A 16,613-nucleotide genomic window follows, 5' to 3' on the forward strand; every position below is an offset into this window, starting at 1 on the left:
TACTTGATCAGACACCATCTTGGGTATGTAAATTAGGGTCAAAGGTCATACATGTTTCATCCTGTATCTTGGTGAATACATGGTCTATCTTTCCCATATTTTGCACACGTAAAGACCATGTTACAAGAATCATTTCACAAGATAACCACTTTTGGCTCAGAGGCCATCTTGTCTGTGCAAAGTGGGGTCAAAGGTCATATGTACTTCTTCCTGTATCTTCGTTATAACGTGTTATCTCTATGGCAGGGAATTTTTCTAGATGTGAAAATTGACGTGATTGTCTTTATCGACGACTAGCTCACTTACCCTTCGGTAAATTTCTTCCAGATTTTAGTATGTTGTAGACAATTTAATACTCTTTAAGTTTTGTTCAATCAAAGTTTTAATCGGATGATGTCTTCACCTCGTGAAAATGGATATAATGTTACCTTGTCAAATTTAACCAGTTTACGTGTTATCTCTATGGGAGGGAATTTTTCTGGAAATGAAAATTGACATGACGGTCTTTATTGAGCACTAGTTCACTTACTCTTCGGTGAATTTCTCCCAGATTTTAATATGTTGTAGCTGAGACTTTGGGCTATCGTCAATGTTCCTCCAATTTTTTATACGACGCCGAGATCACGTCAAAAAACTTGGTTGAAATCAAACTTATCTTCGATGTATTGAGATATTTCTTTCTCTCTGCAACTTTCTTTGCAATAACTCAAGAAAAACAGCCCCTATCATCCCCATATTTTGCACATGTTTAGCTCATGTCACGTACATTATTTCATAAAATCATAACTACTTGATCAGACACCATCTTGGGTATGTAAATTAGGGTCAAAGGTCATAAATGTTTCATCCTGTATCTTGGTGAATACATGTCCTTTCTTTCCCATATTTTGCACAAGCAAAGACCATGTTACAAGAATCATTTCACAAAATAACCACTTTTTGCTCAGATGCCATCTTCGGTGTCCAAAGTGGGGTCAAAGGTCAAATATACTTCATTCTGCATCTTCGTTAGTGTATACGGAATTCGGTTCCAAAGATGGCAGGTCTGACTCCCTTTTCTAAATGAGAATCCAAACATAACACGACCAATGCCCCTAATCTCAGATGAAAACTGTATGGTCATGCCTATTGCGATCAGGACTTGAATCATTGATTTAAAAAAAAAAATCGGATCACCTTAATTTGTCAGTGATGACAAATTACAATCTCTAGTTTTTAATTGTTGCTCAATAAACAAATCTTATTTATTTGGCCCTAGAATACATCATGATAGGCGAAACATATTATTTGTGTACCAGTACATTACGCCGATATGAACATTTTAGGTTTTGACTTATAGAATATCAAGGTCCACATTAAAGGCATAATTTGCCATTTGCAAATGAAACAAAACTCCAGTATCAGTGCTTCAAAGTAGTTCTAAAATGTGAGTTAGGGATAGAAACATCCAATGCAAAAATATGAACCAGTATAATCAATGTTAAGTATTGTTGAATATATACTGTAAAAACATTGGTGTTAGATTTAACACCACAGGTGTTAAATCTAACACCGGTCAAACTTCAATAAAGGACCACACCCACAGGTGTTGAAAATGCACTGTGATGGTGTTGAAAAGTGTTCACCTGACACTTCGTGGTGTTAATTTGACACTGTACTGGTGTTGATTAAAAAATGATACCACATGGTGTTGATTTGATATTTGTTGGTGTTAATATCAATGGTTTAACACCCGTCCAGCTTCAATAAAAGACCACACCAGCTGGTGTTACTGTGGTGTAAATTTATTTTCACATTTTTTCAAAAATCTAGTATTTTAATGTAAAATTCTCGATCGTCTTGTTTAAATTTAAAATCAACAAGAAGTGCAGTTACTAAGAAACTCTTCAAAAAACAGTTTAAAATTTGGAAATAACACCCGGAGGTGTAAATTTAACACCATAAATGAGCACCGAAAATTTAACACCAGCTCGGTGTTCACTATTTAACACCGGACTTTTTGCAGTGTAAAATGTGAACAATAGTTATGATATAAATGTTTCCTGATTAAACCGTCTACACTTATTGTTTAATAAGAAAAACAATGATATCTCCTAATATATCAGGCTTTATTGCAATAATTTTATATGGTAGGATGTTTTGTGAAACAACTGACCTACACATATGCATCAAAAGTTATATCTTGAACATTTTTGAAATTACTGCTCCTAAAGGTAAACAGGACCTTTGATTCCTACAGGAGGAGTGACGGGGGTAGTAATGATACGCTCACAATCACAAACATAATACTACAAATGTAGTACCTTTGAAAGCCAGTTTCCAGTCACAAGAGCACTGTGACGATGCATGAAGTGAACTACGAAAACAAACCATGTTGTTTTCTTTTCATGAGCTCTTTAGGACCTCAATACGAGTAATGACTACCATCAATAATGTGTCTAAATAATGAGGAATGATTTCAATTTAGAACATTCTTGCTTTAGGTATAAGCTCGAGTTCTCTGTAAAGCTGAAACATTATTTTGCTCTCTTGTAAGCTCCAGGGAGTTTGTTTGTTTGTTTGTTTGTTTGTTTGTTTTCCATCTGAGAAGATGCTTGGATAGCTATGCTAAGCTGGTCTTCCATGGAGTCCAGTTAGATGTAAAGCGTGACCATTTCACCGGGTTAAACATCCATCCTGCTCTTTGCGATGAATAAAATGAAGCCGAATTTTTTACGTGTATGAGATGTGACTCTCTCATACACGGGACCTCCATTTTATGTCCTATCCGAGGGACAGAATGTTTTGCCTCTTGCTAGAGGGGACGGTATGATTACACACAACATTGCTCAGTCCAGACTCGGGTTCGAACCCGGGTCGCTTGGGTTGGAGGCAGACGCGCTGCCGATTGAGCTAAACTCACCCTCTACACGTCTATCTTGTAATCATTAATTTTACAGAATGTCGTAGACCATGACATTTGCTTCCCTCATAAATAGAGTAACGCCAGAAAATATGTAGTGTGAATTCAACATAACGAAAAAATAAAACGAATTCTGAAGTTGAAATCTCTCAGCAGCGAAATATAATCACTAGTCCTAACCAATTACAGGAATAAATTGCACATTCGGATCTTTTAATGCAGACTTTACTCGAGACATCCTGCATTTTGTTGCTGTTATTGTGTGTTTTGTTTTGTCTTGTCTGGTCCTGTTCTTACGTTTTACTTTCATTTGAACAAATCATAAATAATTGAAACTAAATTAATGATTTTAGGTCAGCTAAAAGTAAGGGACATCTCCTTTCTGGCTACTACCTACCATAGCATAATTGTTAACCTATGTACGTGTAATTGCCAATCTACATTTGTATTTTCCCTTTTCACTGTCTTACTGATATGTTTGTTTTGTAATAATATCTGAATATTGATGTATGTATATCTATTTCTAATTTGTTCCTTGCTTTGGTGAAATAAAGAAACTTGAAACTCACATATGGAGCACAAACCTGAAAAGATATTTAGAATAGTGCACAACTTAAAGATTGTTTTACAAATGTCATACTGTTTATTTTCTTTTTGGTATGCATAAAGAAGACAGCCTCCAGCTCTTCAAGATAGTATCATTTTGTGTGTAGTCATTTGGAAAAGATGATGTTATAGACGTAGACAACGCATAATATGATATAAATTAGTCCATGGGCCAGGCCAGATATTGGTACCACCTGAGATGGCAAAACCTTTTTGGTGTCTTTTTGTTTGTCGGGCATAGATATGCTTATCAAGCTATGATAGCATTTCCAAATGAGTAGCTTAGCCATGATAATAATAATAATAATAATAATAATAATAATAATAATAATAATAATAATAATAATAATAAATCATTTAGTAAGCGCAGAAACTATGTCTATATATTCTACTGCGCTTCAAGAGCTCTTAAATTCCTATGTTGCACAATACTGCATGGGAAGTACAAGAAGAAATAAGCCCATGCTAAAAAAAAAAAAAAGTTTTCACTTTTGATTTAAAACTATTTAAAGTCTGACATTTCCGAATGTCTAATGGTAATCTATTCCATCAATAGATAATATAATAGGTAATAAAAGAATTTTTTAACCAATTTGGTCTCGTTGTTATATCCCTATACTTCTGAATCGAGACTAACTGCTGTACAAAGAAGAGCACTGACGGTCTTCTGTATGTTCACAGGTGTTCTGTTGTAAACGCGGTGCGCTTAGTCTTTATTCAAGGCAGCGAAGGGAATATCCAAAGGTTATGATGTCCACAGCGCTTAGTCTTTATTCAAGACGGCGAATGGAATATCCAAAGCTTATGATACAGTGTATATCCCTTTATCTAAAAACAACAACAACAACAAAAGCAATTCCTCGTGAATCTTACCGTAATTTTCAATTATTCATCATTTTCCGGTGAAAAAGCTACGGTGAAAACGCTTATACCACACCAATGTCGCTTTATTTCCATCCAACAATGAAAGATAATGCAAAAACAATGTACCGGTACACTACAATACATTATGAAAAATAACATTGTAAATGAATAGAGCGATTTTTGCTTAAAACTGATGTATTTGTTGAGAGGGTAGTATAAAAACAGTAATCCCTTTTATTGGGAACTTTAGATATGATAACAAAACATTGTTCGAGATAAAGACTAAGCGCACCGCGTGACAGCTGTGGACATCATAACCGCGGCTCGGCCAAGCCTAGTCTAGCGGGCGACGTATTTTTAGCCTAAATCAGTGACTGGCAGTCAATAGAGGGCGCGACGATGTGGAAGTCAAGTTCACTAAAAATACGTCTAGTAAGAAACCTCCGAATAGAGGCGTGGAACCGGGTGTGGCAAGACAGTTGTCAGTCGTCAACTCTCGAAGTTTTATTGGCTGAGCATCGGATGTCAATCAAAACACGTCGCAGAGACCGAAGAAATGCTAGTCTATTCTCCTAGGTATACTACAGATAATCTTTCAATAAAAACACAGTTTGCCTGTCTCTTTCAGCTTACTACAGTATTTTTTCACTCTTCTCCATTCTTTTTGAGGTGTACTACATCTTACCTTACTTCAAATAGAAAAGAATGATGGTAATCAGTGCAACTGACTTCAGTTGTAAATCTATGGGGGTTTTGCACGTGGAAACTACGCCTAAATTACTGCCGAATGCAAACCTTCAATTACTGGAGTAAAGTCTACTTGATATTTACTTTAATTGTACGTTTCGGAAATGTATTTAATATCACACACTCCCCTTTATTATTTTTAATCTTGAGTTACCACATATTTTGTATTAAACTTTGCATGATATTTGCTTAACATCAATAAAGCTACCGTCAAGACATCAATCTCTATATCGGAGCACAATAGACTTTAAACTGGCATTTTCTGTCGTGTTCACGCGTGATCACATTGTCACGGAATTACCCGTCCGCGGTAACATGGGCGTCCAAGGGGAAAACAAAGACGAGCTGCCACACAAAAAGATTCATGCAAAGCCAAAGGCACCGGTGAAATATGGTGCATTCTTTGCAATCATGAAATTACGAGATGCCATCTATGTGGTCCTGGCAACAAGTAATGATAAACCGATTTAATCTGATTCACATTTCTTTACAAATGCAAATGAGGACATATTTCTGACCATTCCGAATGCATGCCAATGCAGAAAATTAAGCTAACCAATATGGCTGATGCATACACACACACGCAAAGGAAGAAAAAAAAAAAGCACGACCTACTTACGAAACTGAAGCATAACACGCACGATATGTGACCATGGCCAAAGCGCCGGAAAAGACAAGTGATGGTCATTTTTTATCCAATTTCACGGTTGTCAAATCAAACATCCACGAATAATTTTTTTATACATGCTTATATAGTTGGTAGCTCATGGTAATTCCTATACCTTATTTTCCTGGTTTTCATATCTCAGAAAGTGCTTCGAGGGACGTTATACATTGGTTGAAAAGTTAAAGTTGTATTTCCAGGTGTACAGCAGGTCAACGTGGCATCACAAAGTACAGTTAAACTCGCATAACTCAATCTTCTCTGGACTGAGCAAAACACATCGACTTAGGCGATTTTCGACTTGTGCGGAAGTAAAAAAAAATCGACTTACAGTTTCACCACAGGTACATACATGTATGTTTAATGTACATGTATGTTGTCTACTCTGGAGCCGAGAGCTGGAGCGGTGTGCCGCAGCACGGGTCGTCCAGCAGGGCCGCGGCTAACTTTGCATGGACAGTGCATTAGTATTGGCACAGGTCCGATTACTTTACACCCTTGTTAAACCTTGGGGAAGTGAATATGAACGATATTTGAGCAGTGATAGATTCCAGTTTACCACACCGTGGCTTGAAATGCGTGTAGAGGTGCAATTCTGATTTACCCGTGCCCGTAACTTTCCCCCTACTTGCCGCTTTGAAAACTCGGCAGCTTCATCCATACAACTCCACTGCACAGCGCTGCAAATGCCAAGCTACATGTACACTGCAAGCTCAATACTGTACTGAACGCACGTGTACTGTACGAACGCTGTACGTACGTAGCGCGACAGCTGACAGGGCTGTACCAGCGGACCTCCAAATACGAAGAGAGTTAAACGATCCCATGCGATCGCTTTGAATTTTGATTTTAGATCTTTTTTTTTTGTCACCTCAAACTCGTCTGACAAACAAAATAATGATGAGTAATAAATAATGAATGATAAATGACAGTGATTTATTACACAATAAAATTTTATTCGACTTAGGCACAGTGAATTCCATGGTTTTTCCGTGAAAGTGTTCTTGGAATTTCATCGACTTAGGCGAGTATTCGACTTACAAAATTCGACTTGTGAGTGAATTAATACACGTACGTCAATGGGGAAAAATCGGGACTTTTTAAAATCATCGACTTACGCGATTATTCGACATAAGCGACGTCGACTTAGGCGAGTTTAACTGTATAGACATTAGGTAAATGTTTGGAAATGCGCGAGCTCCAGCAGTATAACACATAAAAGTCTCGAACTACTGCTGCTGCTGCTGCTGCTGCTGCTGCTGCTGCTGCTACTCGCACTTGCTCGGTGCACTCAGGCGGAACGCGAAGGGCATTCATAGGTCATTGCATTGAAAAACTGCCTGTGTCGTTCGCACTAGGCAGGAGGGATGATGAGTGTACACTCGTGCGAATGTGCACTTAGTTGACTCAATACAGCACTAGTTTATGTCAATTTTATGAAAAGAAGTAATAAACTGCGAAGGTATAATGAAAAAATATTATGTTTCTGTGTATTTTATTCATAAATCATCTTCACTTTAACCTATCTGTAATAACATCTTACCCACTTGCAAATCGACGTGTCCATAGTGTCCTCGAGCCCCCGAGATAGCGCTGGGACATTCCATTCAATGACGGGGTTTTTATTTTGCAACGTTATCAACTAACTCTCATGTAAGCAAGTTCTTGCTATGGCTAATCTATTCTATAATGTATCATAATCTATCTATGCTTAGATAGCCTAATTCATTTTTGCAGAGACATAGAAAAAGATTTGTTTTATAATCGTGATACGTTCAACTACTCATTTACCCTGTGCCGGAATCCGCATGTCTGCTCCGCACGTGTTATCGCTATCGCTCAAACTTCGATCGCGATGGCTTGTATGTAGGGGAAGCATGGGGCTGAAAAAACAAAAACAAAAAAAAAAAAAAAAAAAACACGCAGCACGTGGCATGGTACAAACAAATCGGATGTAAGAAGTCGTACATTCAAGAGCTAACACAGACAAATAGCGAAATCAATGTCCACTGAAAAGGTCTTGACACTGTAATGTATGTTCCAAAATCATGTTTGGCTTAGTTTTGAGAGGATTTTCAAGGTTTTCCTCGCTCGAGATCAGGAATGAGATAGCTGAACTAGGTACTCATACAACGTGTACTGTAACATGTGCAATGTGACTGCTGCATGCATCGAGTGCGACAAGAACGACAAGAACCTTTGATTTATCATTTATTTTCACAAATAAGAATTTTTATCACTTACATATTTCTTTTATTAGTTTAATGTCATAATATTTCATGATGGTATGTGTTCTGTCTTTACATGGCAAGATGGGATTTTTTTTCCATCCAGGGTCAAAGAAGAAAGTGACAGCAAGGAAACAAAAAGGATAGGGAGGAAATGAAGAGGACAGAATGAAATACCTGCTTAGCAGGCTCTTTTTTTATTGATTTAACACAATGGTGAACGCAGTACATCAGATTATAAGTACAATTCTAAATAATTTATTAGTTGAAAAATTAGCAAAGAAAACGGGATTTCATCAAGTTCTAAATGAAAACTAAATAAATTAGCATTGCCATTTAGATCTAATATTCACTAAAGAATAGACCTAATGCAAACTTATTGTCAAGCTTTTGGTTGAGTTTCTTTAGAGACACAAATTTTGGTAGCACTAAACCCGAGTGCACAAGCAAAATGAAAAAAAAAAAGATAAAATGCAAGTCTCTAGACCATTCCTGTCTGTGCACAAGCGAGCATCAGCACCGTTTCAGTGTCACTCTCGTCATCGGCCTCGGCTACTCGTGTCATGTCGTACTCGCCATCAACGTCATGCTCATGGTCACACGAAATAAATTGCATCATAAGGGTTCGTACATCAACATCACCAGAATCATGGACATTAACTTCATCATCACTATCATCTCAAGTTCTCAACCACAGCAAATCCCTGAATATCACTCCCATCATCATCACATACTCTTCACTCTCACAAAACACATCAGCAAACGAGACCTAGCTAGACATTAGTTATACACAAAAATGAAACGGAGGTGGAAAACAAGTAATGAATACACGAAGACTATCGACAGTGGTATTTTACCGTAGAAAAAAATACACAAAACATCTTGCACCGGAAAAAAAAAATCGAGGTGAAAAACTACGATGAGGAAAACTAGGGTGAAAACCCGATGCCTGGAAGACGAACGATGAAAACACTTTACGGTAAGAATGCTAACTCGAAAACAAACGAGTGGGTACCGTACAAAGAACGACGTTCTCGCACACACGTAGATAATCTACATCGTGTTCAATCAAAAAACTCACTCGAACAAAAACTCACCTCTAAATTGTTGCAAACGAGATAATCACTTAAAATAATGAACAAAACACTCTCAGAAGAACGATTGTACTCTGAGAATAAAAGATATAGAATGATAAGAAAGCAAAAGAGAAAAAAGAGGGAGAAATGGACGGGAAACCTAGAGAAGTTACGCAACACTCACTAACGTAGATGGAATTCGACACACACAGCTAGGTTTGTAATCAGATATCCACGCACTCTCTGAGGAGATCGATCGATATCACGATACCGCGCGTAAGAAATCACTGCAGTTGCTGGGACAACAAAGACACATGCGCGCTGTAAACATGAATAATATTATTGATTACTTTCTCAGCAGGCTCGAACCCCTGGTAGGTTTTTTGGCCAATATTCTAGAATACATTTCTTTGCTTGTAATAATTTTTCTGAGTCCATGAAGGATCTCTGTGATTGGCTAAAATTATTCTACAGCTCCTGGCCTTGGCTAAGTCTGAGGTCGTAGGACGCCCTCTTTTGGTCAAAAATAATGCACCCCACGCTGGATGTTTCAGATTTTCGCAAAAACTGTTCGGTTTTCACCACAATTTGCTTGGTTGTGGTGGCCCTGCCAAGTTTCCAGCGTACTGAACACATTCCCGGTCATAAATTTTTGTTTAGTGTGCTTGAAACAATTTTAAGCAGGGTGACGGTATTCGGGCCCCTGACGAGGTGCGGGCACCTCGCTATACTTGACAAGGGACGCCGAGGTGCGTAGCGCCGAGCCTAGCTGCCTCGGCGCGCGCGCAGCGCGCGCCGAGGCAGCTAGTCTATATATATAAAAGTCCCGAACTACTGCTGCTGCTGCTGCTCGCTTTTGCTCGGTGCACTCAGGCGGAACGCCAAGGGCATTCATAGGTCATTGCATTGAAAAACTGCCTGTGTCGTTCCCACTAGGCAGGAGAGATGATGCGTGTACACTCGTGCGAATGTGCACTTAGTTGACTCAATACAGCACTAGTTTATGTCAATTTTATGAAAAGAAATAATAAACTGTGAAGGTATAATGAAAAAATATTATGTTTCTGTGTATTTTATTCATAAATCATCTTCATTTCAACCTATCTGTAATCACATCTTACCCACTTGCAAATCGACGTCTCCATAGTGTCCTCGAGCCCCCGAGATAGCGCTGGGACATTCCATTCAATGACGGGGTTTTTATTTTGCAACGTTATCAACTAACTCTCATGTAAGCAAGTTCTTGCTATGGCTAATCTATTCTATAATGTATCATAATCTATCTATGCTTAGATAGCCTAATTCAAATTTGCAGAGACATAGAAAAAGATTTGTTTTACAATCGTGATACGTTCAACTACTCATTTACCCTGTGCTGGAATCCGCATGTCTGCTCCGCCACGTGTTATCGCTATCGCTCAAACTTCGATCGCGATGGCTTGTGTGTAGTGTAGGGGAAGCATGGGGCTGAAAAAACACGCAGCACGTGGCATGGTACAAACAAATCGGACATAAGAAGTCGTACATTCAAGAGCTAAAACAGACAAATAGCGACAAATAGCGAAATCAATGTCCACTGAAAAGGTCTTGACACTGTAATGTATGTTCCAAAATCATGTTTGCCTTAGTTTTGAGAGGATTTTCAAGGTTTTCCTCGCTCCAGATCAGGAATGAGATAGCTGAACTACGTACTCATACAACGTGTACTGTAACATGTGCAATGGGTAATGTGACTGCTGCATGCATCGAGTGCGACAAGAACGCTAGGAATGCACCAGCTACGCGGGTGCTGCAAATTTTTGGGGCGAAATTAGACTTCATTGTTCAGCCCGTCTTGTATTTATATTTTCAGAATAATTCTAATTCTTCATAAAATCACGATTAAAATACTTGATATATCCGTTATATATTTTAGAAGCGTAATATGAAATATTTGGAGGGTTTTTTTCAGTCCGAGAGAAAAAGACTTTTGAATAAAAAAAAGTAATAATAAACAAAAATTCTTAACTCAAGTCTAAATTCCATGCGCCTTCTTGCAGTTCCCCGCAGTTGCCCATGGATACGATGCATAAGTAATCAACTGTTTACAGAAGGCGTTTTCTCATCAGCCCGATAAAAATCCAAGCTCGAGATATTTTTTTTTATTCCCCAAGTCAGAAAATAGCGCGCTATTTCGAAACATCGGGCTGATGTGAAAACGCCTAGAGTCGTACCTACCCTACTGCTCCTGTTAGATTGTAATTGAGAGCGATTGTGATTTTATCGGTGGTGTTTATAGTTTTATAACCCTAGCCAATAAAAAAAAGACAAATTCAAACATCAAATGGTGTGACAGTTTTAGTCAGAATTCCCTATCGATATCACTTGTTGCCACGATAATTTTCAGATTTCACTTGCTTCATTATCGAAGCTGTGGGACGTTTGAAAGAACTGCTTCACAAGAAATCACCTTTGGTTTATCATTTATTTTCACAAATAAGAATTTTCATTGCTTTGATATACGTTTGCCTGAAAAAAAAAAAAGACACTTTTCACAGTGTCCAATTCAGCTGACAAAGAAAGTGACTCTGTTCGTATAGCGAAACATGGAAATGCGATCCTCTATCAGATTCTGTCCAGCGACACATATATCACCAGTCATGATGGAAGTGCCTCAATAGAGTAATAACTTATCGAATAATAGGGTATGAAGTGAAACCTTGCATTCTATATGTGTGCGAATAGACCGACAACTTATTTCAACGACTACTAGTAGGCCCTACTGTAAAACATGCTGTCATAAAACGTCAAGAGTCGTTTAATGACTATGGAGAAATAGCGTCAACGATTTATATGATCATGGTGAAAATGACTTAAATCTATGATGATTATTATGATATATCAATTTGGGAGATGAATATATTTGTAATGTATGGATAAATGATGGAATTTTGTGACAGAGGAGCTGAAACGCTTTCTGTATTGCCCTTCTTTTGAGAAAATAAGGTTGCCTGTGACAAGTACTTTTACCACCATAACGTGCAAGACGAATGGGTCAGTATAATAATAATAGGACAACAGTTTAATCATCCATACAACAAATATTTTATCTCAAATGGCCATGATATAGTCGAGATAGCATTTACATTAGAAAGCAAAGGGGATTAAAGTTATGTTGGCTTTGAGAAAAGCATAATCTATGTCTGGTTGCTTGTTTGTGCGTTGATGTCCAGAAGCATAAGATGGGGATTTTTACTGCGATCAAATAGATGATTATATATAGAGATAGATAGATAGATAGATAGATAGATAGATAGATAGATAGATAGACAGATAGATGGGTATATATATATATTTAGATTGATAAATGGATATATAGATAAATAAACAGATTATTTAAGTAAATAACCAAAAACCTCATTCATGTGGACGCTGCCAGTTAATTGGCGTTGATTTGTTTTCATCGCTGTTAGAGTTGTGACAATAACTCGACTTTCAAAGGTCTAACATTCTTACCAGCACAAGTCGGAGACGTTCCCCCATTGGACCATGAACCAGAGCTCAAACAGGTCCACGACTGTGAGCTGGAACCTTCGAGAGTGTACCCCTGGTTACAGGAGAGAGTGCACCTGCTATTGTAGTAGCGGCCGCCTGTACAGCTTTTTCTTCCATTTGATGGGGCACTCAACGACGGACAGGTCACTCCTAGAGTGATGCAGAATGGCAAGAGTAATATGGTAGGTGTCACTTTCAATGCATTTGACTGTTTTTATCTGCACAATAGATTTTCAGCTACTTCGGATCCAGCCTTCTCAGCGGGTGCTGTTCGTTATTCCGAAGGTTCGCTATTCCGAAAGTTCATTATTCCGAAGGGTCGTTAATCCGAAACACACAAATTCCCTATACCTAGAGGTTCGTTAATCCGAACATTTGTGGCGTTGTTCCAAAGGTTCGTTACTCCGAAGATTCGTTAATCCGAATATGAAATTCGGAAAAATGAACCTACGGAATAACGAATCTTCGGACTAAAGTGTTTTCGGAATAACGAACTTTCCAAATAACGAGCTATAGCCTTCTCAGCATGTATGCAGCATGCCATCAGGTATCATCTGAAGAGCGCGTTTAGCGTAGAAAAAACGAAGGATGAAGAAGAATCAAATCCATATCCACAATTTTGTCTTGAATGTTTCATCTCTTCAAAAAATGGGTAAAATATTTGCTGCAATAATTGCAGTCTTATTCTACATTATGTATTTGGCAAATTAAATGGTAATTAAAATTATGCTTGCTGTCTTGCAAGCCAGTCCGATTATTTTCATCATCAAAAAGGTGCGCTTCCACAGTGATTTCTGAAGCTTCCCTTCTGCACTTACCAATCAAAAGATGGTGTAATAATTATTATGCTAGTGGTCTTGTTGAGATTGCTGCAAGTGGACTTTAGAAGTTAGAACTTCATGCATCATTGTGCTCTATTCTGAATAATTGGCACTTTCTGTAATTTTCAGGTACCCTGTGAAACTCATTCAGAATTCAATATCTCATCACATTAGTTATGCTAAATCATTTGATCTGCTTTAGATGCAAGGACTTAAAAGAGCATTACTTGATTCGTCAATGTACCGTAAATGATGGGTAGGGCTAGTTTCACCTCTGACACTGTTACTCCTTCAGAATGTATACTTAGAATTAATTAATAACCACAAGATCTCTTCAAAGAACTGGTATTATTCTAATTAGACTGGAATAACATTGATATTGTAAATCATTATTTGCAGACATTACTTCGAATTGCATCACGGAGAATTAAGCTGGCATTTATACATCTTACTTTAGATTAACTTTAACTTTTGCTAGCAAACAACTTATCATAGCTGTCTTACATTCGAGTCAGTTCAAGCAATTCAATGGTGCTATTTCAATACTTAACATAATATCTACGGACACATTTTGGTATAGTTCATAAAGGTCATGCACATGTGAAAGACTAAAAAGGATCACAGGCATTAAAATTGATATGCATACCCACCGAATCTTCGGTCCGGTAACTCTGTATAAACACTTTGCACCACTCTATAATTCCTCGCAAACAATTATGGACGCGTTGTTACCAGCATGTAAACGTGACACGTTGTGACTTTGGAGGCAAGCAAACATTGGCCGTCTGCTCTGGGTCTTGTTTGTTCTTGTATTTGTTTTGTTTTGTTTTTTTTTTGTTTTTTTTTTTGTTTTTTATGTATTCATTTATTTATTCATTTATTTATTTATCTTTATTTACTTATTTATTTATATATATTTTTTTTCTTTGGGGGGGGGATGATATTGGCCTAACAGATATTTCTCTTCTCCTTACGGGCACAGTAGGGGGCTGATCCTGACCAGACACCTGAGTTGCCTGTTCGCCGACAGGTTCTAGACGAGGATCCGCCGCTAACGTAGTAGCCAGTAGAGCAGGAGTACCTGCAGGTCGAACCTACATACCGAACGTTTGAACAGCCTACACTCCCGTGAGATGGTCCCGACAGAGAGGAACAACGAATCACTGTTGGAGAAACAAGTGAAAGAAGGCAACATATTATTCAAGTTGCATATGGTTGAAAAAAACATAATTAATTGGGCCTTCTCTGACTCACTGTATTTCTTGAAAAGGAATGTAGGCTGTACGGCCTACTTTCGAATTTGTTCATCCACGGATCTATTTTTTTCCTTTCCAAACGACTGTCTGCTACAAATCATTCAAATTAAGGTCATTGGAGTTGTCTTTACCACTTCGAAGATATAAATTGATTTCGAATTATCATTTGATATAGGGCAAAAGACTATAGGCAAAAGACTATAGGGCATACTTAAAAACTAGAAATGTCGCTTTGGCGACTGGTACTTGCCTCCGCCATAATGCATGATTTTCCCAGTAGGTCTAGATAGTACATGTGGACAATGTGTGATTACATTTTCACAAAATTGGCAAAATATTGAAATGACAAGTTTGTCACAAATGTGTTGAATGTTCACCTTTCTTGACCTAGGTTTAATTGGATGAATAGGAGAGCATGTATCTAGGGATTTAAGGACTTTAACTCGACTTTGACCCATTCATACATTTAGGCATTGAGTAATTTTCAAGGTACAGGTGTGGAGAAAAAGTGCAATTTTTGAATTGAATAGTAAATTGTTACCATTTTCATCTGGCCATTGACCCTAAAATTCATAAGATAATCACTTTCAGGTAGAACAAGCATAATATGTACTAAGTTTCAAGATAACTTGAGCCACTTCCGAGATATGGAGGAAAAAGTTAGTTCAGCACTTTCACTTGATCTTTGACCTTTTGACCTTTGAGGCAAAAAAAGAAGAAAAAAAAAAAACTTTCCAGAGAATTTCTATTAGGTTACACATGTATGCATACACCAAGTGCAAAAAAAAAAATAACCCTGCTGGCATTGCATGATAGGAGGGAAATAGTAAAGTTTTGAAGTGTTGCACTTGACCTTTGACCCCTGACCTTTGACCCCATGAACCCTACATTCTCTAGATAATCACATCCAGTCAGTATATGTATATACTATGTTCCATGAAGATACCTTGAACAATTTTCCAAGGTATGTAGAAAAAAAAAGTTTTAATAATTTTACTTGACCTTTTGACCTTTGACCTTTGACCTCATGACCCAAACTTTCACCAGAGAATCTTAATTGGGTAATACATGTATACACTAAGTTTCAAGAAAATATCTTCAGGCATTCAATAGATATGGTGGAAATAGTGAAATTTTATGTATTTGACCCTGACCTTTTGACCTTTGACCTTTGACCTCATGACCCAAACTTTCACCAGAGAATCTTAATTGGGTAATACATGTATACACTAAGTTTCAAGAAAATATCTTCAGGCATTCAATAGATGATTATGGTGGAAATAGTGAAATTTTATGTATTTGACCTTGACCTTTTGACCTTTGACCTTGAGCATGTGCACCCAAAAGTTGATAGGCACAACTTCACCCCCTAATACACATACATGCCAAGTTTCATTAGGATACCTCAACGGGTTTTGATAGTTACCTTGTCCACAAAATTCATCACGGACGGACGGAAGGACGGACGGACGGACGGAAGGACGGACGGACGGAAGGACGGACGGACGGAAGGACGGACGGACGGACGGACGGACGGACGGACAACCCGAAAACATAATGCCTCCGGCACCACTTCGTGGCGGAGGCATAAAAATACACACACGCATGTGATTGCCTTTTGTCATCTTGATTCTTTGATTTAAATTGATCTTTGACCCTACCTTCCCTGATTTGAAATGAACGGGTTGACAAGTCGACTGCTTCATTTAGACTGCACTGTTTTCAGAGTAGCAAGAAACAAGTGACTATCAGTGACGGGGATAGGATCTCACTTACCAACCACCACAAATGTTATCGTGCAGGTTGCGTAGTTCCCTGCACTGTCGGTAGCACGATACCGGACCGTGTGCGATCCCTCATGGAAATAAGAACCCGGACTTCCACCTGACACTCGGCTGTCGTTGGAATAAAGTTA

At 38.1% G+C, this 16,613-nt stretch overlaps 1 protein-coding gene across 1 annotated transcript in view; it reads right to left on the bottom strand.

Moving 5' to 3' along the window:
* Positions 1–16,613, bottom strand: part of LOC140243612 (sushi, von Willebrand factor type A, EGF and pentraxin domain-containing protein 1-like) — an 80,804-nt gene that overhangs the window by 49,360 nt on the left and 14,831 nt on the right. Inside the window, exons 4-5 of the mRNA XM_072323278.1 lie at positions 14,417–14,605; positions 12,583–12,771 (exon numbers count right to left, since the gene is read on the bottom strand). Of these exons, the coding sequence (XP_072179379.1) occupies positions 12,583–12,771; positions 14,417–14,605 (378 nt within the window). The remainder of the gene's footprint in view (positions 1–12,582; positions 12,772–14,416; positions 14,606–16,613) is intronic.

Source organism: Diadema setosum, chromosome 20, assembly GCF_964275005.1.
Source record: "Diadema setosum chromosome 20, eeDiaSeto1, whole genome shotgun sequence".
Taxonomy (NCBI): domain Eukaryota; kingdom Metazoa; phylum Echinodermata; class Echinoidea; order Diadematoida; family Diadematidae; genus Diadema; species Diadema setosum.